This window comes from Acanthochromis polyacanthus, chromosome 8 (assembly GCF_021347895.1).
Source record: "Acanthochromis polyacanthus isolate Apoly-LR-REF ecotype Palm Island chromosome 8, KAUST_Apoly_ChrSc, whole genome shotgun sequence".
Classification (NCBI taxonomy): domain Eukaryota; kingdom Metazoa; phylum Chordata; class Actinopteri; family Pomacentridae; genus Acanthochromis; species Acanthochromis polyacanthus.
Window position 1 is genome coordinate 13385627 of NC_067120.1, and position 22493 is coordinate 13408119.

Below are 22493 nucleotides of genomic sequence, written 5' to 3' on the forward strand. Positions count from 1 at the left end.
CTTCATTCTTGTGCATTTGTAATACCTGGGTGTCCTCATACTTTTGGTCACATGGCGTCACATCAGAGATTAGCCGAGACAGACGGACGGTTAGTGGTGATGCATGACAGCAGGCAGAACGAGGGTGTCTCTCTCGCACAGTCACTTTCTCTGACGCACATGCGCGCGCACACACACACACACACACACACACACACACACACACACACACACACACACACACTGCCCTGAGTCAACAACCTTTAGGCTGCTTTCTGTCACTCACTACCTCCTCTGTCTGCTGGGAACTCTCTGATCCTCCACTGCGCTGACTGAATGAGTCATCACTGAGGTGTTGCAACATCCTACAAAAAAACCTCCAAAAAATCGAGCCACAAACCAAAACAAACTACTATTTTATAGGAATTCATAATACGAAAACAGTCTGAGGAGAAAAAGAAGCAGCTCGGCTAAAAAAAACCTAAATGTTCTGCTACCTTTCTACCTGCATCCTCCCTGTTCGTCCCAGTCCGCCCCTCTCTGCTTTAACACACCCTGTGGTGTCATACTCTCCTTTGACTCATCTCTTTGTTTTGTGTACGTTGTGCATTCACCAAGGAAAAGGAATTATAATTTTCGGGGCGGTGACGGTAACTTTTAATACTTTCTAACTCCCACAAGTTCACATCAGAACAGGTGGCATCAGCGAGAGGAGAACATCCGCAGTCACTTCAGCTTCAGTTGTAATGGTAAGTCCAAACCTGTTCATCTCTGCTGCTGCTTGGATCATAAAGTGAAATTATTATCACTTGAATTAATTTTATAGCACTTGTTGCATCTCGCCGAGCTTTTTTATCTGCTGTATGTGAGGCTGTTTATTATTTCTGCTGACAAACACGCACTTACAATGAAGGCGAAGTCAGAGTGAACAGATTTAGAAGCAGTGTGAGGAAATAAGTGAATGATGATTTGTCAGCTGATAAATGGAGGGAAGAGATTGCGTTTCCATGGAGCCCCTGCATCCGTTTCACTGTAAACCTATTGACTTTGATCTGCTTTGGGGAAATGAAATCTTCGCATATCCTCGAGGGAAATGACTGGCTGAGTTCACAACATTTAGACTTTTTTTTCAAATGCATTTAAACAAAGGAAGGCTGACGGGAACTTGGGAAACAAAGCAATTTCAGTGGAGATTTTATTTATTTGCACCTTGGTCCTGTGACACGGAAATGTTGGTTGTGCTTATTCTGTGATTTTGCAACATTTAACTGAAACAGGTAGGCATGCGGCAGGTAACACGCTCTCCTCCCAACCCTGTACATCGCTTTTGTGTTGGATACAATGACTCATAGTTGCTAAGCTCGAATAAAACAAACCAGATAAAACTTAGGTGTGGCTCCAACCTAATAACAGAGTGCGACTGTGCCACACCTTGTAACAGTCCTGCGCTCATTCTTAGCGTCGTTTACAAGATTGAACTTAATATCATGCCAATTTGTGAAAACACAGCGATCAAAGCCGTAGTGAGAGAGAGCAAAGACCATTATGGCTGCATGATTAGATAAGAAAAACAACAGGAACATAAACAGCACAGGAAGTCTGCTTACAATGTGTCACCAAACCTACAAAAAAAGGTTAACAAGAAGACAAAAAGAAAGCATAATTCTGTCCTGTCATGTGGCGCAGAAAGTATCTTTGACATTATCTGGTGCTTACATTCTGCTCACAAACCACAGGCTTTCACTTAAAGGCATTTACACTGAAACACTGATTCCTAATAAGACTGAGAGATATGATACTTTAAATATCTCCTGTACATGACATTTCAGGCAGGAGTTTCTGGAAAGCACAGCACAGACTATGACGCAATGGTTCAGCTGAAAAGATAAATTTACGAGGAATTCCTCCAACATTATTCAGATCCTTTACTGAAGTGAAAGTAGCAGCACAGCAATACAAAAAATCCCCCAGAAAACTCCACCAGAAGTTCAAGTAACACATTGGAATTAAGTAAAAGGGTTGTCAGCTAAATGCATTTAAAGTAAATGAGGAATAATGAGGAATAAAGGAGCCATTTAGTGTTTTACAGCTATTTATTAGAGTCCATCCATCCATTTCCTTTGGTTTATCTGGGTTCGGGTCACTCAAGTAAAAGGTGAAAAGAGGTCAAGCAGACGTTTCTTTCTGCCCACCAACACTCTGGAGTTCTTCCTACAGGATGCTAAGGCATTCCCCAGCCTTTTAGGAGTATTTTATTGGAGCTAAATACTGCGCTGGTCACACTTTGTGGGTGAAAACTCTTAATCTACAAAGAACATATTGTCATACAGATGTGTTAAGAAGTACAGAATAAAATGGAAATGTCTGGAGTGTTAGCAAGGCCAACAATTTACAAATATATTTACATGAAGTGGTTGGTCAAAATTTATTGGCTGCTGTCGAACACTTTCTTCAAATCGACTGTTCAAATAAAATACAGGTTTGCAAAGGAACGGTGGCTGAGGTACTGTGCTTGGAGTACACGTTTCCATTTTGTGCTACTTTAGTCTCCTACATGACATTTCAGAGGGAAACATTGTGCTTTCTACTTCACCACACTTACCAGACAGATTTAGTTACTATTAAAATGAAGACTTTAGACAGAAGATAGTGTAACAAGCCTTAAAAATGCAGAACACATTGTTAAAAAATGTGTTTTCCATCATATTTGTCTTCTTACAAAAAGCGTGTAGTCGGTTTACATTTCACACATCTATGAGTTGTGAACAGATCCAAGAAATATATGTTTTTTTTAATTCTATAAAACGTCTCAGTGGGCTTCAGTTCCAACATTGTTCCATTGTTCCACTCTGAGATGACAGAAAAAGTCCTACATCTGAAAGCTCAAAGATCAAACTTTTTCTTCTTTCTTTTCTCTTTAATCTTCTCACCAGGCTTCAGATTTATCTTCTGTCTGTATATAAAACTGAACCAACAGCAGTTGTAAGAGGCTCCACCTGCAGCAGCTACTACACTAACATGACACACTGATGCGTCACTATTAATAATCAATGATGTCATGTAGAATAATGCATCAATCACATGGCGCAAACCAGGAATTTTACTTTAATACCATAACTACATGTTGCTGCAATATAATGGCACTTAAGGAGGACTTTAATGCAGAACTTACACTTGTAATGCAGTATTTTTACATTACTGCGTCAATACTTTTACTTACTTTTCCTCTACTGCCTTATGGGAGAGGACAGAAAAACACATACTTGTTTCCAATGTTTTGTTCCATTTCATCTCTTTTCCAGTGAATTTGACTTCCAGCATTTTACAAACCAGTTCGACCAAACTTTTAATTTCTGTTTAGCAGTTACGGAAAGTTGATGCGAGTCGTCTGTCAACAGCTGCCAGGGCTGTGATCGCTGTGTGATCCTTATCAGATGAGGGGGGGGAATACCTCACCTGTGAGTCAGGTAGTCGGTCTGGGCTCCGGGAGGCTCCACCTCCTGCGGATGTGCAGCTCTGTTCGCTCTCTCGGTGCGTCTCTCTCCCTCCACTAGTGTCGAGTTGCCACGACGCAGAGCGCAGACAGACAGACGAGTATCCAGCGGACGGACTGCCCCGGTCTGTCCCCCCTAAACTTTTCTCACCATGAGTGCTGTGGCCTCAGAGAGCGTGTTTTTGTCTGCTTTACAGCCCAACACTTCGGTCACCACCTACGCCCTCCCGTCGGACACCCAGCTCGGGAATGGAGGCTTCGTGTCGGACGAGGTGGCGAGAGCGCGGCGCGTCCAGCAGCAGGTCCAGCTGAGGATGGCCGAGAAGTCCACACTTCCGCGTCAGAATGGATCGGCCTCACAGTACGCCATGTCAGGTAAACATCAACAAGTTTCCCAGCTGACTCCCACTTGCTACAGGCTGCTCTGCTTTGCATGTTCCCATGGAGAAATGGAGAGAGCTGCTTTGGGTTCAGTGCGGGCGAGTGGAGGAATTTTAAGTAGACCTCTTCACACAGATAGAGTCCAGGCACAGGTGCTGCTGCTGTTGTGTGACAATAGACTGACTGATCTAACAGGGGGGTTTCATATTAGGGTTGTTTCTTTTGCCTTTGCTTGAACAAAACCCCAAATTTCTTAGAGATTGGGTCACTTTTCCTGACGTCAGTGAGGGTCTGCAGCTCTGGGCGTCAGATACAGGACATCCCAAATGGGTGGGGGTCTTTGTGAGCCTGCTTGCCTCTGCACGGAAATCCTGAGGGCTTGTGTCTCTGCAGCTCATTGGAGGAATTTTGCCTTTTGCTCTGACATGAGCTGAGCTGGAGTGGCAACAATCTTATACTATGTCATGAGAAACAGTTAATGTGTAACAGGCAGAAACAAGCACTGCTTTCATGACCTCCCCTGATAGCAGGCCGAGGTGAAAGCCTCCCTCTGTGGGATTAGGTTTCAGGTCAGCCTAAAGAGAGGAGTGTTCAACAGACACCTCCTGAGCTGACAGTGTTGTGAGAACCAGCTGTCGTGTTGTCTGCTTAAAGACGTCACATTATCAAAAATTAGTCTGACTGAACCCTGTGGGAAGGCAGACAAAAGTCGGTGAGCAGTGGTAAGACACCCATGGGTGGAATGAAAGGTTTCCTGGAGAGTTGGGAATTTATTACATCACATTTGATCCAGCTGAATGAGTGTGGAGCCACACCGCTGCGTTCTGTTGTTGTTTCTGAAATCCTGGTGGCTGGAGCTTGTGCATCTGCTTGTTGGTGCTTGATGCGTGAAGACATTCCTTCACGTCCCATAATTCACTGTGCTCAGCCAAACTGCGGGGAGCAGGCCGAGCTGCTCGACGCCGGGTCGCTGTTTGTGTGACCTCTAAATTCCGGGTTGTGAGGTGGTAGCAGAGGAAGAAGAAGACAAGTCTTTTTTTTCTCACTCTCCTGGTTTTAGCATTTCCCAGAGGCGCTAACAATACCTGCCTAAACAAGCACAGTGTACGTGCCATTTTTAAACACTGGAATTTACAGGGACGTACAACACGTCTGTTAAATAGATGTCTGTTTACTACCATTAAATTGTCAAACACTATAGTCTAGTGTCCCTGCCCATCCCTCGCCCTGGGCTGTGCTCGGGGGAATTCAGATAACCATAAAATGGGACTTCGTATCTGTTTTCTTCTGAAAACCTGCACAAGAGAATACTTTCTTGCAAAGCAACAGGGAATGCTGCCGTTTTGGTGGTTTCTGGCTTCAGAGAATTGCAATATGACTGCATAAGTGTTCGCACATGAGGAAAACACCCAGAGGAATCTGAGAGGAATGTTTCCTCCTCTGCATCTAGAAGCTGCTGCAGCTGTGCATTTCTGACAATAACTGAACGGAACTCATAGGTGGACAAGTCTGAGCGGGAAAAGGAGAATATTTATGAGCTGTGTGAGTCCTGGCTTCATGATCAAAGTTACCTTTTCAATAGACAACAGAAGGAGGGAAAAAAGTTTCCTCGCTGAAAGAGTTTTCAGGGCGTGTGTGTGTGTGTGTGTGTGTGTGTGTGTGTGTGTGTGTGTGTGTGTGTGTGTGTGTGTGTGTGTGTGTGAGAGTTGGAAATGCTGGCAGGTGTGTTGGGCGTTGGCTGGGTTGGGCAGGGGTCAGGCTAGAAGACGTGTCAGTCATCCTCCTCGATACCAGCTGGTTTGATGTCTGTGAGCTCAACAGTCGTGAAGCTTGAAGCAAATTCAGACCTCCCCTCTGAGCACACGGGAAGTGCAAAATACAACATGAACGCACATGTACAGCAGATTCATACACACACACACACACACACACACACACACACACACACACACACACACACACACACACACACACACACACACACACACACAAACACACACATAGGCTTGTCTTTGTTTTTCTTTTTTCTTAGAAATGTCTCCTCTGATTATTTTGTTATTTTACTTGGCACCTGTAGTTGCAGTCTGACATCATTAAGTGTTTGGGTTCCCTCGAGGCTGGGCAGGTTTTAAATCAGATATTTAACATTGGTGACTGGCTTGAGCTGCGATTCATTTTCCCCAGAGGATAAGTCCTCCTGTTTTTAGTGGCTTCCTGACTTTACTTTGGCACCACATGGATGTTGACAAAGTAACTATTTAACCTTCTAAAAGGGATGTTCTTCATTTTAAAGAATCACACATTGCATGACTATTTAATAGAAAACAATGTTTGTTTTTTGTCAACTTCACTTTATTCTTCATACCTTTAGTCAACAATTTCTCACAAACAAGTCATTTGTTCTAACAATATTGTGTTAAAAACAAAAAAATCTGCACTTCTGGGCACAACTGTGAAGAAATTAGTGGCTCAGTTATCATCAGCAGTCATGTGACTGAAATCCAGGGACTTTCATTTGAACTGCAGGCTGTGTATACGCAGAGCAGATATGAGACAAGTATAGAAGTAAATACTAAAAAATCTGTAGTATGTAGGTCCACCATCTTTTACCAATATTACTAACACCTGTGGTCACTTGGAAAAATGTTGAAGATGTCAACGCCAAGAAAAGTTTCAGAGCGTTAATGTATTTCCATCTACAGCCATCAGGAGGTCAACATGCATTCTGAAATTCCTGTGAAACCAGTGACCCTCCAATAAACCTCAGAAACAGCAGTTAAGTAAATAACAGGGTGCAACATTATCTCCTAATTTTCTGGCACATGATAAGAAATGTCGCAGACATAATTACAGCCACAGTAGATACAGTATAATTAACATGCTTTTCTCACTGATATATTCCTTCTGTTGATGCAGATATTTAGGTCAACGAACTGTTTTGCAAGCACCCCACATAGTGAACATTTTGGTGCACATTTGCTATCACGCTCGCCACTCGCCTGTCAGGTCACTCTAATCTAGAACGGGACTGAAACATTCACACGCTCTCAGTGCCGAGAGAAACAACCCAAAGTCTTTGTGTGTCAGATGTGAAATGTTCTCCGAGTGACGGTAACCGGAGACATCAGGCCTCCTCACCGGTCTGGTTCTGCTGTTTCAGACTCTGCTTGTAATCAAACATCCAGTCTTCAGTGCAACAGGACACCTGCTTTTCAAACGGCAATGCTGTTCATGCAAATCATTGTTATAAATGAAAGAAGCATGACGCCTTATTTTGTCATGCTGTGATTAAATCTACCTTCACACACGAGAAATGTTCTTGATGATTTCATTTCCCTTTTTTCCATGTTAGATATTTACATTGACTCATCTAAGTAATAATTTGTTAACTGTTTAAATGTGTTGATTATGTTTTAATGAGACTGTGAAAGCAAAGGGTGTCAAATTTTCATTGTGTCTGTGATTGTATTGTTACTCCGCCAGCGTTCAGGGCTGAGTTGATGCTGTTTTATTTATGTATGAAGCAGAGCCCAGTGTTCAGCCACCATTAACATGTAAAAAAGACTTTAAGTTATTCTATTAATCAAGAATATCCGGTTGTCCACCGTCTATCCATTGTTTTACTTCTACGGGAAATCAAGTAGACATTAATAAAGGAAGTTTTGAAAAGGTAAAAACATTTGTTGCTGCTGGTAGTCAGTGTGACCTCAGAAAATCAAGGAAAAGGTATTTTTCTTTTTTCCACCGACATTTGGCCTCTCAGTAAAGCAGGAACACAGTCATCAGCATCAGAGTCAAGCTGCTTTCAAACTGACTCCCTTCTTCCAAGAAATGTGAAAGTGAAAATATTTAGTAACATTTAATGGAGATGCATGGTGGCATCCGCATAATCATCAGTTTCAGTAAGTATCAGCGTCTCCCAGAATGAGGATCAGCAGGCAGATAAAGCCTATCAGGCTAAAGTTTGCAGTTTTGTTTGAAAATGTTACATAAAAAACAAGAAAAGCACTCAGAGAGCGCAGTACGCCACCAAGGCTGCTCAGTCGTTTTATGATTTCCGACAGATAAGTCCCTATAAGTCTGCAGCGGTGGCTTTGTAGTAGGATCGCAATCATGTGATGTAGCGTTCACTTGTTGTCATAGTTACAGTGACGCCATGCCGCTATCTTGCAGTGGTACAGAAATGTTTAACAAATGCCTGGATCCAGACTGTAAGCTGCATCGCTGCCAAAATATAATCAGTTGGTCCTTTTGTCATTTCTGACCTTCCCTGAAAATTTCATCCAAATCCATTTGTCCATTTTTGAGTAATGTTGTGCACAGACAAACTAATGCGCCGTGTTCCTTGATGGAGTAATAAATTTGCACCTTTGTGCGTTAGAGTTGCAATGATAGTTGAATAATTGATTAATTGTCAACTAATAAATTAACATATTGAACAATTTTAATAACTGATTAATAGTTTTGAATAGTCTTTTAAAGTAAAACTCTGATTCCAGCTTCATTCTTGTGAATATCTTTTAGTTTCATTCCTTCTCTGTGACAGTAAACTGAATATCTTTGGGTTGTGGACAAAACCACATCTGAAGGCGTCATCTTGGTCAACTGTCCCAACACTTCTGACTCCACAAGAATTCAAACACAATGAGACTTTTTGCAAAGAGGTTTTAATTTTCTTCCCTTGACTGCATTGGACAGTGTGGCCAGTGCTTACAGAATGAACGCATTCAACATTTAAGTCTTTTAGTAAAGCATTTTACAGTTTTATCTTGTATACATGTGATATTTTATGTAGTCAGCATGTTTCTTACTGACATTTGATTGATTAAATATTGTTTTCTTTATTTATTTCAGACTATGGCAGTTCATCAACAGTAAAATACAACACCTTCACTCCAAATTTCACTGCTAAATCCGCCTTTATGTACAATGGCTCCAAAACAATGGTGAGTACAGCAGTATTTTTTCATTATTTCAGCATGTATTCATACAGATCATGGTCATTATTACACTGGTCATCTAATCTGTATTTTAAGTGGATGTTCTAAATAAAACCTCTGACCGCTGACTCTCTGCCGGTGGGTCACGTAGAGCACAGCATGTGTGGTATTTCACAGTAGGCTGTGATGAGATCAGCTCTGAGTTTTCAAGTCCACCCTCTAGATTCCTCTATTTTAGTGATTCAGTAGAAAGACCTTGGCTGTGTGCCACTCATGTTTGAGCTGTGAGAGACCTGAAAACACATTTTAGACTTTTAAATGCTCTCAGTTTAATGACTAATGACATTACTGTGACAAAAAGTACTGAGGACATGACCTCTCTTTCCATACTAACATTCCTCAGAGCAAATTTAGAAACTATGCAGTGATTCACAACAAATACACCCCCACATACAGTTCCCTAGAACATATTGAGTAACTTTGCTTGCGCATTTGACCGTAATGGTTCCTCCTCTATTTATTGTCAGGGTCCACGTGTATCCCAGAGAACAGGCTTCAGCGCCCGATCTGCTGGTGCAGAGCTGTCCCAGTACCCCAGAATGAGCATGGTGGGTGGAATGGCAGGTGGTGGCAGCGGCGGCGGTTATTATCAAGAAGACATACGCATGGGCAACTACCAAGGGAGCATGAGAGCGCAGACCCAAATGGAACCAGAAACCTTCTCTGTGCAATCAATGCGACAGCAGACAGCGCAGGTGAATCCCTGGATGCTCGATGGCAGCGATGCTGCCAGTATGGTCTCCGACCGGGACGCCGGCTTCAGCCACCAGTACGCTCACAGCGCCGTTAACGGCTACACAGGCCAGGTGAGGCAAGGAAGCACCATGACCTTTCAGTCACCCATGCGCCGATCTCTTAGTGGCACTCTTTCCCGTGGCGGAGGCATGTCAATGGGAGGGGCAGAGATCATCCAGCAGCAGTCCTTCAAAGGCCCAGCCCACCGCACCATCAGCAGGATTACAAACCGAAACCGGATGAGCATGGGCTCCATGTCTGGGACCATGCAGCAGCCGGCGATGTCCTCCAGTGGCAGCACCTATGGAGGAGGAGGAGGACAAGGAGGTTTCATTGTGTCCTCCGGTTCCCAGGGGAACCTATTGATGCAGCGCCCGGGCACCCTGTCCCGTGCTATGTCCATCAAAAGCATGCACAGTGTGGGCAGGGGCATGGACATCTTTGATGGACAGATGGAGATGGGAGCCAGCATGGGCAACCTTAGCGGGTGAGAAGTTCTCTGATTTATTTCTGCTCACACTGACAAAGGTAGTGTTTCCTTCTATTGGTTGTTTTCATACAGGACTGACAGAACTTCATTGTTTAATGCTGCATGCAAATCAGTGTCTGTAAAAATGCCTGTGTTCACATTTGACTGGTTTGACTTCATCACCCTCAGCAGCCAACCTGAGTACACGTTGATGTTAACTGAGAAGATTAGTCTGGTTAAACTCTTTACTTAACCTTGCCAGCAAGTTGATTTCTCGCAATATTTGTGAGTTCACAAATCTCTCAAGAAACCATCTTGCTCCGCTCCCGCATTCACTGTTCGTACAGAGCCGAGTTGGCACGGGCCAATCACGCAGCAGTATTCGTGTGTGGGGCGGGATGTCCGGGTGTGAAGACGACACCAAGCACTAGTAGATCAAAACAAACACGGCAACGGAGGACAACGATCGTGTAGATGCTGCTATTAAGTCAGTTTTAGCTGAATCTCCTGTCGCTTCTTTGAAGGAAGAACAACGAGAAGCGCTTTACGCATTTCTGGATGGTAAAGATGTTTGTGCTTTTTTACCTATGGGTTTTGGTAAGAGTTTAATCTACCAATTGGCTCCGCTCGTTGTGAAGATCCCGCGATTGGCTAAAAACAAACCTGTCAGAGGCGGGACATACTGTTGCATTGTCCAATCCGTGCCTCTTTCCTCCAAACGGATTTACATGGAGCGGTCCCAGATTGATATTGTGGAGTACTATCAAGTACTACACAACTATTAATCTGGCTATTGCCAGGTTACTCTTTACTGTTTTTATTGTCAACAGATCCCTGGACATGAAAACAACACTGAATAATCTTACTAACAAGTATTGTCAGAGTAGTCAAACCCCTATGCGCCTCAAATGTCTTAAAACTACTAAAGACGCATCAGTGGCGTCATGATCAACATGGACGCTGTACTGTTCCACCGCTGCAAATCCTCACTAGAATACCAAATATGGATTAATCCACAGCTGAAAATAGTCTGCTACAAATCCTGTGTTTGACCGGTATTTGCTAAAAATGACAGTGCCCAGCTGCTTTAGGAAAAGATTTAGCTGTTTTTCAGTAGGAGCAGATGGATTTGGGGCTGGGACCTGCAGACAAAAAGGAGAACTCGGACGATTTTAAAAGACGGACTAATGAATCGTTTGGGTGTTTTTTTTGTGCTATTTGTTGATAAGAAGAGAAACAATACTCAGTCCTTCACTAGTTTACATATGCAGTAACAGTAGCAGTGTACTGTAACCACTCCTGTGACTCAGTTTGATATTTTTTTTCTTGAACGTCACTGACATTTTAGTGACGGTGATAAACCATTGCGATAGTGTCCCAACTTTCATGAGTCAGGAGGTTTTCTTGAGAGGGGTGTGCGATGTGAGCAGCCTATTTCCTAAGCTGTGGATTGGGAGGTGACTCCATAGTGGCAGGACTGGTTTAGGGTGGGGCAGCTCAGTTTCAGGCCTCGCATTTCACACATCCCACAGCATGTGGTTAGGCGAGCGGATCTGCTGAACACTGTGTGATTTGGAAGAAAGTCAACAAGCTGAATTTTGCACATAAGCAACAAATCATCTGTGATCATGACTGCTGTGGCTGCTGTGTTGTTGTTCATTCCGTCATCCAAATAGACATATTTTTATGCTACCAAACATAACGGACAGGATAAATAAATGTTTTAGATTCTTTGGCTCAATTTGTTCATTTGCTCCTTACACAGGATCAACTCCTTGGACATGCCCACAGCGGTGCAAAACCTGAGAGAGCCCGACCCTGAGCTGCAGGTCCTGGGTGCTGCGTACATTCAGCATCAGTGCTACAATGACAGCGACTCCAAAGAGGAGGTATTTTGCACAGATTAAACTTGTGGTTAGAATTCCTCTGGTTCTTTGCTCTCTGTGGCCCCTAATTTAGAGAGTCGGTCATTAAAATAGTTTTCTCCAAAGTGGAGGCGTCCGTTGATGGATGTTTCTCCACTTCTGGTGACACTAAATTGGCTCCAACTTTGCCTCTGTTCTGTTCCAGTTGTTTGCCGTGTTACGCAACTTTTATCATCGCTGAATCTGGACTCTGCACTGTTTGGGTGTTGAAAGATAGACATAATTTGCAGCATGTAACTTGATGTGAGAAACAGTATTGCAAATGTTTGTCTAAGTGCTTTTAACCCGTTGATTATTGTCAGCTCTAAGAATAGAGTCTCTTATGAGTCATTTAATGAGTTTTTGTTTTACTAATTGGCAAAAACTGCAGTTCCTTGAATGGCCACATGAGGCTGGGTCCAAAACCAAGTCCGTCCCCATGAACCCCTGTGTTAAAATGCCCAACTTTACAGCAGAGATAAAGATGTTTACAGCTTTATGTAAAAGCAGTTTTGTTTTCTATGATTTTTTTTTCTTTTTTTGCTTGTGGCAACAATTTGGGTGGTGAATTTTTATGTAACACCTGTTCAGATTGTATTAAGGCTTAATGTTTTGCATAATTAAGGATGTGGCTGGTTTGAGTAACATCTGGGTGTCATCACAGGACAGGAAATGGCCCAGAGACATTTGTATAACCCGCCTCCGTTCCAGCCACACTCGATCTCTTTGATTATTTTTGAATTAGCTGGGAATTAGCCTCATAAAAGCCAATATTTGCACCCATGTAGTATGCACCCCCACCAGGTTAGCTAACTGGTCACCTCAATTAATTTATTTTATCTTTTTTTCTTTATGAATGTTAGATGAAACGACTGATACCACTTTCATGTTCGTTTAATAAATATGAAGCTGCAGCCAGCTAGCTTAGCTTAGCATAAAGACCAGAAACAGGGGGAGGCTGGTAACATGGCTCCACCTGAAGGTGACAAATTCATCCCGGACATATTTAACAATGAGAGGGATATTTTATCTTCTCATCTAAATCAAAGCAAGTGAAGGTACAGTCGTACCCAAAATGTTAAATTACTCATTTAATGACCATATGCATGAATTTGGTCCTAGTGGAGGCATATAAACCTCCAACCAGAGATAATTGGATAGGCTGCACCAACAAAAACTCCATAATAAACCAGAACAGTTACAGAATATGCATATGTTTTTTTCCTTAGGTGCGTCGCCTGCATGGCATTGGTGAACTGGTGAAGCTGTTCAACAGCGACAACCAGGAGGTGCGGCGTTACGTCACTGGCGCCACGCGCAACCTCATCTATGAGAACATGGAGAACAAGACAGCCCTGATCGATGAGGGCGGCATCTCAGAGCTGGTTAAGGCGCTCAGCGAGCCAGATGATGAGCTCCACAAAAACATCACAGGTAGGAAAATTCCAGTGAACCAGTAAAATGAAAATCATGACCAAACAAGTAGAGCAGATCTCCTGTTTTGGAGTTCTACCACAAGCAGAAATGACTGCAGATTGGTTTTATTTTGATGTAACGGGATCTTCCCGGCTTCCCTTAAAATTCCTCGAGCCTTTGAAATGGATATTATTCAAGCTGACAAGAGGATGGTGGAAATTTGCAAGGAATGCAGTGTGGCCTAGAAACTAGGAGGCGGAGCTGATGTTGTGTCTATATGTCCATGTGTGTACAGGGGTATCAGTAAATGCGTAGGAGTTGTCTGGGCCTGTCGACCAGCAGTATATCTGCCCCTCCCTTTTATGAGAGAAGACCTTGTCACTTTTTCCTTTGAGCTGTTACACATTGATTTATCTCCATTCTAAAAGACTAATGCCTGTGTCATGTGTTCAGTAAGAAGCTTTAGGAAAGTGATAAATTAACTGTGAGCTGTGCCTGTTCACCTTTTATCTGGGTAGTCTGCCAAAATGTGACATGGAGGTCTCAGGTTTTGAAAGGGATTTACATGTGCAAGTTTTTTGCAAGCTTTTTTTTTTAACTCACGCAGGACAATATAATCCTAAAATGCACAGTTCATTATGAGATATATGCTTGTTTGATCTCCTATTGAAAGTTAGAAAACCTAATTAATACCTTTTAAGCATCAAAACCATTAGTGAAAATGTCCAAAAGTCCCGACATCAAGTTTAAGAGATGAAACAAAGAAGCTACAGTCAGTTTTGCTGCTGTGTATTTGTGCAGGTATCCTGTGGAATCTTTCATCCAAAGACAACCTGAAGGAGAAACTGGCCAGGGAGGCACTTCCTGAGCTTACAGATAAGATCCTCATCCCCCTGTCCGCCAAAGAGATAGAGGATGCGGAGAAGACTGTCGACGAAGAGTCCAAGAATAACTCACAGTCCCACTCTCAGGCAGAAATCTTCTGTAACACCACAGGATGCCTCAGGTACGCTTCTCTTATCCATGTCTTATCTCTGTGATTGCAACATGGCTCCATGAGTAAAACACATTTCTTTTCTGGTTCAGCGGAGCCTCAAATTTCTTTCCCATGACAGCATTTGCATGTTCCTCCAGTACACTCAAACTTACATGTCAGCTGACAGATACAGGAAGTTTTACCACACCCATTTCTTTTTGCTGCTGATTGCAAAAAAAACCCTGCATCATTCCCTGCCTCCAGTTGCCTTTGTTCTACTCTCTTTTTATGCACTGTGGAATGGCTTTTATCTCAAATTAATTAACATTTGGAGAACATTGTTGATGTGTGACATTTTTCGAGTTTTAAGGGTTTATGGCTGCAGGACAGAACCAGGACTGGGAATGATCTCTGTGTGCACCATCTGGACAAATTAAAGACATGCTTCAGTTTGACCTGAAGTAGCTTTCTGACTTCTCGCTCGCTCTGTGTGTGTCCAGGAATCTGAGCTCAGTGAACGAAAAGACCCGTCACATAATGAGAGAAAGAAAGGGGCTGGTGAGCTCCTTGGTGGACTATATCAGGGCCTGCCTCGAAAAGAACAAGACAGAAGACAAGGTGAGATCAGGACTCAGTTTAAGACGCTCTTTCTGTTCAATTCAAATCTTGTTCTGTTTTTGTATTCATCTGTATGCACGTGTGCCTTAGGGGGTGGAGAATGCAATGTGTGTCCTGAGGAACCTTTCCTACCAGCTATACAATGAACTTCCTCCATCTGTTGCATTGCGCCTGGAAGGAAACAGCAGAGCCGATGCCACAAAGATGGGGGAAACCGTGGGCTGCTTCCCGTCTCGGAGCAAAAATGCTAAAAAAGTACGCACACGTCACATAAACCATACCGACCACTACTGTGCGTGCATTGACCACAATGTCCATTTAACCCGTCTAACTTATCTTCCTTTGACTGACTAAAACAGAGCCAGACCAACTTCACTTTCTCCGAGGTCTCACGGCAGCCAAAGGACATGGAGTGGCTGTGGCACCCTCAGATCGTGTCAGTGTACAACCGAGTGCTGCAGACGTGTGAGACTAAACACGTCACCCGCGAGGCGGCAGCTGGAGCTCTGCAGAACATCACAGCTGGAGACAAGAGGGTAAGCGTCTCGTTCATCAGGCCTCATTCCAATGCGATCATCTTAGTTTGTCTCTTTTTTGAGTTGTGCGTCTCTTTCGTTCTCCTGCAGTGGGCTTCAGCGCTGAGCTCGGTGGCTCTGGAACAGGAACGGATGCTGCCGGTGGTGCTCGATCTCCTATCGACCAAAAATGATCTCGAGCTGCGCTCTCTCACGGGCTTCCTCCGAAATCTGTCCCGCCACACCAGCAACAAAGACAACATGGGTCAGTCTTCTGTGCTTTCCCTTCTGTTATGTGTAAATAATATAATACATTAGTTGATAAGTTATTTTAGAATGCCTGTAACCTTTTTTTTGTATAAAATTTGTTGGTAATGACATGACACCCTTCCGAGGAAAGTGATTTGCCTGATTGCACCGGGTTTAATTCTTTCACTTTCTTTTATATGGAGGCCAGTTTTACCCATAACAATATATAGCAGTTTGCCCAAATTCCATTCGGTTATATTTATACTGTGGGATGTCAGATGAAATACGAAGTGGAACACTGCAGATAAAAATGATTCTTCAATTCAATTCAGTTTTATTTATTTATGTAGTGCCAGTTTGCAAGCCAAGTCATCTCCATCCAGTTCACATAGTAAAGTCATGAGTGCTCCTGAATGAGGTCATTCAATTATATAATTATTAGTAGCATGAATGCAACACTCAGCTAATTAGATAATTACCTCTTTAGGTTAGACTAGCTCTGTCCTCTTGGTACCCATGAGAGAACAATAACAGAAATCTTCTCGTGAAATGGGACTTTGTGTTTGTGTGGCGTCCTATTACCAACAAGAATGATCTGATTGTGAAAACAGATAATCACGGCCCTGAAACACATCATTAATACTTACTGTTTTTATTTAGCCACAAAGACGGTGAACCAACTGGTGGAAAAGTTGCCTGATGACGGACACCAGAAGGAGCCCTCCAGCGAGGTGGTGGTCAACATCTGTGGTATTCTCAATAACCTGGTGACCAGCAGCTCTCTGGCTGCCAGAGACATCAGCTTCTTCAATGGCCTCCCCAAACTGATGGCCATCAAGAACTCGCATGACCACAGGTCTGTAACAGCTGACACTGTACTAGTTAAATGTGCTCTGATACGTTTGTCAGACATTTAATGTTAAATGTTACACAAAACATCACATGCAGAGTCATTTGTATCATGTGTTTTTTTGTTTATTTTAGTCCTGGAAAGTTGAAAGCAGCCAAAGCAGCAGCGACAGTTCTCACCAACATGTTTCACTACAAGAAACTGCACAAACAATACAGAGAGGTAAGAGACTGAAGAAATAACCCTCCAACTCTGCATTACCGATGATAATATGGCCAGAAATGACCAATATATCAAACACTCACTGACTTATTTAACATTAAAGACACACAGTATCCAGTTTAAATACTTTAAAACGTTATTTTAAAAAGTGTCTGGAGGCAAAAAGAAACCCCACATCTTTCATCCTTTTCTGTGTGACGAATTGAAGGAACCTTTCCCATCAGCTTGCAGGGTGGGACTTTTCATATCATTATTCTTCTGGGAAGCCAATTTCAGGTCCCAACATGTACGGCTGAGTTACTCCTGTAGCACAACTTGTCTTTCTGCAGTGTAGAGTATCTTTACAGTGTTTGAACAGAGGCAGAGCTGAGCCAGTGTGCTTGAGATGCAGTGAGTAGAGAGAGAGAAGTGTAGAGCTGCATCAAAGCTATTTTAAGACAGAGAAGGATTATATGAAAAAACACTATAAATATGTAATTTTTATTTACAGAGATGAGATTTTAGGAAAGACTTGAAAATATTCTCACTCAGACACATTCTTCTTAGAAAATGACAGCCCGTAATTTTCTTTGATTGAAGCTTCGGAACTTTTGTCGGTCATCATTCAGCTTCGTTTCTCTCATTCTTTATATATTGTTTTCCCATTTAAACGAAGAAAAAAACCACACCTGCCCATATTAACTTGAAATGATTGCACCTTTGCTTCAGACACTTCAAAAATATCTTATTGGAGAGTCTCATCTTACACTCTAAGTACGACATCTGTCACACAGAAGTCAAAGTTCAGCTGAAAAACTTACCTATCACGGCACCACACCCTCATTCTCACATCTGTGTGAGTCAATGTGTAAATAAAAAAAAGTGAGAGTGGCAGATACAGTGTGTATGTCTGTGTGAGAGAGCTTGTCTCTACATTTCCCCCGTCAGTTTGCTGGCACAGGTTCAAAACTCATATCTTATACTGTTCACGCACACAGACACCCAGTCAAGCAAGTCCAGGTTTTGGGCAGGACTGAGCAGCTTTACTGCCTTGTGCGTATCGCAGCTTGCCACTCCCAAAGGTGTGGTGTTCACCTTGTTTCCTAAAGAACAAGTGCAAACAGAACAAAACATGCACCAGTGTTTGTCCAGCAACAGAGTGTGGTGCCGTCTGTATTGCATAATACGTAAATGACCAAAGATTGATTTTTCTTTTCCAACTATGTATTGTGTAACTCAGTGAATGGCTCGCTTTCTGTTGTGGGCTCCAGGTTGAATTTCAACAACCTGGGGGAGCTTTTGGAAACAGTTTAGTTAATATCTAATGACTAATAAAAATAAATCAAACATTTCTCTGTTCCATGTCTGTACAATGTTATAACTTTGTCCTGTTTGTGCTTTTGTGTTACAGAAAGGGTTTTCGAAAGAGGATTTTATAGACAATACACTCTAAGAACAAAGGCAATGTTGTGCAGGTTCACTGTTACAACAGTGAACAGTCCTGAACTCGACCAGCAATCTGGGAGAAGTCTTTTTACTACTCAGAGATAACATCAGCTCAGTCTTTATCTACCATACTTTGATAAGAACATGAACACGTGTTGGATGGACGATCTACCTTAACGGAAAAAGGATTTCTTGTATTTTTTAAAACTCGATGGACATCAGTACAGTGCAAGATTTGTGGATCCAGGACGATTAATGGACTCTGATCAAACGTGTGCACCTTAACCATTTCCTCTCTTTGTTTGAACACTGTATGCATGTTTAGTGTGTAATCAGGGATTTCTTTTCTGTCAGAGCAGCATGTATTTCCACGACACAACTGTCGAAACAGTTTTTAACACTGTTGATGGACAATATGGTGTAGTCTTGTGCCTTATCTTCTGTCATTTCTCGGTTGAATGCAACACACGTGGTACTAACATGATATTTTTGTAAATATTGCTTTTTTCTTTTACACAAAAAAATCAGATAAAATGTTTTGTATACTGCAGCGCTTTGTTTTTGTAGTTTTCAGATAGATTATATCTGTTTATAAGAGTCAGAATTATAAGGTTACGTTTGAATGTAAACCAGAGATTTATAGTAATTTGGATGTAAATAAATTTGTTTAGGGGATTGTGATACAGCCACTTTTATATTTACTCTTGCTTTAAAGTTGCAAAATCTCAATCTTGCCATGTCTAACGCTGTCATTTGTAATCGCTTGGTTTGATAAATTGCGTGTATGAAACACAGGGGTGAAACAATGCTGTTCTAACTTTGTTGTAGAGCAAATTTTGAAAAGAATTTTAGTATTTGAGGTCTTTTTTATGTGCTTATGAATGGTAAATTGCTAAGTTGAACATTTTTTAGAATTGAACCCCAGTAAAAAGCAGAAATCTAGTAAGACTTCTTAAAAAAAAATACAGATTTATGCTTGGAGTTGTAACAATTACTGCCATGTAGCGCTAACGTTGACCTTGTGTTTGTGTGTGGGTAATTAAAAACACTGGCAGTTGTTTTTGTTTTTTGCCGTTATGTTGTATACAGGCAAATGTATAATGTGGATATTTTACAGCTAATAAAGAGACACATTTGGAAATGAATTGTCATTTTGTTTCTTGTGTGTATGTGTGTGCTGCAGCATTTTCTGTTGTAACATACTGACACTAATGTGGTGAAATGTCGACCACTCCCTGTTTACATATTTGCTCCTGCTCAGACAAGAACAATACCAGACCTTCCCTGCTGCACCCTTCTTTAGGCTCCGACTTCACATCAGGTAATCATTGCTGCATGAAGACACAGATAAGCAGCTCCTTCACAGACAAACAGCCCAGTTTTAAAAATATATTTATATATATATATATATTTATATATATATATATATATTGTGTAACTGCAATGTGGTCGATTTTCCTCATACACAAAGCTTCCACCTGTACAGTAAAAAAACGAGATATCTTCAGTCAGCCCTGGACTTTCATGCCTCAGACCGGTCCACTTTAGATCACGACCTATTACTATTAAAATCATGTAATTCTAGCCTTGCATGTTCAGTCTACAATAGCGCACTGTTCTGCAAAGTCTTGTAATTCAGAGTGTTTTTCTAAAATATGTTGAGACCGGAAGTGGTCATTAGCAAGTGTGGAGCCAAACAGAGTACGGTGCATAGGCTGTATAATTTTTTTTTCCCCGTTAGTTTTCATGGTCATAATGAGAGATCATGTGGCCGATCTTAAAATAAATCAATATTGATTTTTTTTTTTTTTTTTTTTTTTATAGAGCGTGAAAGTTTTGCGAAGCCAGGAGGCGGGGCTACTTGATTTACAGTCTGGTCTGGAATAATTGACAGGTCCTATGGAGGAGGGTCCGTGTACGTCGCCGTCATTCTATTTTCGATTTGGGGTCAAAACACCAAAAATGGCCCGTCTGGGCTACCTGGTTGATCCTGCCAGTAGCATATGCTTGTCTCAAAGATATAGCCATGCAAGTCTAAGTACACACAGCCGGTACAGTGAAACTGTGAATGGCTCATTAAATCAGTTACGGCCGTTATCCGTTTTTGGTGTTTTGACCCCAAATCGAAAATAGAATGACGGCGACATACATGGACCCTGATCCCTGAAATCTCTGAGTTTTCACACAAAGAACGCCTGAACATGTCAAACTGGTTCCATAGTAGAACCTTCACTGTAAAAACGTCATAGTATGGTGTGTTGCTCAAAAAACATTACGACTGGCTGTCTAGGGTCGCCAAGGAGTGACACAAAAACAGGACACACGTTGGTTTCCACGGGGTTAGACAGGTATTTATTTGAAAGTTTACAACAACACAACATGTGAGCAGAAAATCACAAAGTCTGTCTTTAGTTGAGCTGAAAATATTAGTTTTTGTCTTTTTTCTTGACCAAACTTTTCAGGAAGTAGATGAAGAATAATTAAAGCTCTCGTGTAGAATTCCAATTTCTTTTGGAAAAAACCCATTAAAAAAACATGAAAAAATGAAATAAAAATGATGCTTTTCCACAAAAGTAAAAGTACATTCAATTTTCTTTGCTCTTGGGCCATTTTATAAAAATAAACTTAAACTTTAAATATTTCCTTAAATTTATTTTTAAGGACCTTCAGCAAAGGGCCATGAGCTTGATTTGAACCCGACCACTATGTATTCCTCCTATTTATAAGTTTATAAGTTGTCTGTTTAACCTGCTGAGCTTCGGGGGATGGTAACTGTTGGAGGTCAAGGGAAAGTAAGCATGAGGACTTGCCGCTGTTGTGTATTCTGGGAAACCTTGTGGTTTTTTCCAACTTTGCTGTACCAACACCAAATTACATTTTCAGCTTTTTCACAATTTCAAATTTAGACATATTGAGGTACACACGATTGGTCTGATGTGTATTTTCATGTCAAGTAGTACAGCTATTTTAATTTTCATGTTCAAACAAATCAAAATACCAACTCTGCTGGACAGACTGTAGTTATTTTTTTTACAGTGCACGAACTCACAAAATTCTTTGTGTAGCTGAAGAACGATTGAGAATCCTTCCTCGACTCCGCCAACACACCTTTGTATGATCAGGAATGTCTGCAAATTCTGAAGCTATTTCTCATAAAAAAGACTGAAATTGCCGGTTGGATAAAGTTTACGGTTAGCCTTACAGTGGTCATTAAATGTTCCATTTTTAACACTTTACCATACAGCATTTCCTGATGGATGATGCAGTGATATGCTGTCAACTGACCAGTACAGTTTTCCTCCTGCATCTTTACTCGCATCCTCCCCACTTTTTTCAACGCACATCGCTGGTGCTCCATGTGTTGTAAGTCCAACAAGTTTGTCCCAGGGCAGTTTCATCTCGGTTACACTTGGACATACGTTTTCAAAAATGTCTTTTCCTGTCGTTGTCCCGTGCATCGATTTTAATGCCCAACATTTCCTTTGTAACGCTCAAATCAGAGTCCACTCCACGGATGAAGACGGCTAGCTGTGCAGTGTCCATCATGTCTGTCCTTTCATCAACAGCAAGAGAGTATGCAATAAACTCTTTGCTTCTTTCAGTCAACCGTGTTCTTAAATCAGTGGCCATCTGACAAACCCGATCAGCAACTGTACTTCTACTCAGGCTTACATTTGCCTACATCTGCTTTTTGTGTGGACACCTTGAGCATACAGTTCTTCAGAAACTCTCCCTCAGTAAATGGCCTGATTTGGCTATCTCTTCTGCCACAATAAAGCTTGCTTTCACAGCAGCTTCACTTTGTGTTTTCGCTCTGGTGAAAAACGTCTGCCGAGATGTCAAATTCTCCTTTAACTCTTCTACTTTCTGTAGCTTCTGGTCTGCATGCAGGTTTCTCAGCTTGTCCTGATGTTTTGTCTCAAAGTGCCATCTTAGATTAAATTCCTTAATTTCAGCCACATTAGCTCCACAAATAAGACACATGGCTTTACCGGCAATGTCAACATACATACACTCAGCCTCCCATCGCTTTGACAGGCTCTGTTTTCAGAATCAACTTTTCTTTTCGCCATTGTTAAGGGCTAGCTTTGACGTTACAAAGCTAGCCCTTTGGCAGACAATAACAGACACTTGACTTAAATGACGCGGAAATGTTCCCAGCTAACCTATCATTCGGCAAGGCAGCTGTTGCGCTACATCATGGGATCTGTAGTTCGTGCATTATCAGTGCTTCATATTGTCGGGCCATTAATAATAATAA

The 22493-nt window shown here is 41.9% G+C and overlaps 1 protein-coding gene across 2 annotated transcripts; it reads left to right on the forward strand.

Moving 5' to 3' along the window:
• Positions 1–627: 627 nt before the first annotated feature.
• pkp3a (plakophilin 3a) lies at positions 628–19377 on the forward strand. Of its 2 annotated transcripts, XM_051951525.1 has the most exons (14): positions 628–728; positions 3670–3847; positions 8708–8799; positions 9321–10075; positions 11823–11946; positions 13191–13395; positions 14179–14383; positions 14854–14971; positions 15062–15226; positions 15331–15507; positions 15598–15751; positions 16396–16591; positions 16720–16807; positions 18198–19377. In XM_051951525.1, exons 1-14 carry the CDS (start codon positions 726–728, stop codon positions 18237–18239), a joined length of 2502 nt encoding a protein of 833 aa, XP_051807485.1. In that variant the 5' UTR covers positions 628–725; the 3' UTR covers positions 18240–19377. The 2 variants fall into 2 exon arrangements, with proteins under 2 accessions (XP_051807485.1, XP_022048566.2); XM_022192874.2 differs by lacking the exon at positions 628–728 and having other exon boundaries at positions 3540–3847.
• Positions 19378–22493: the final 3116 nt, after the last annotated feature.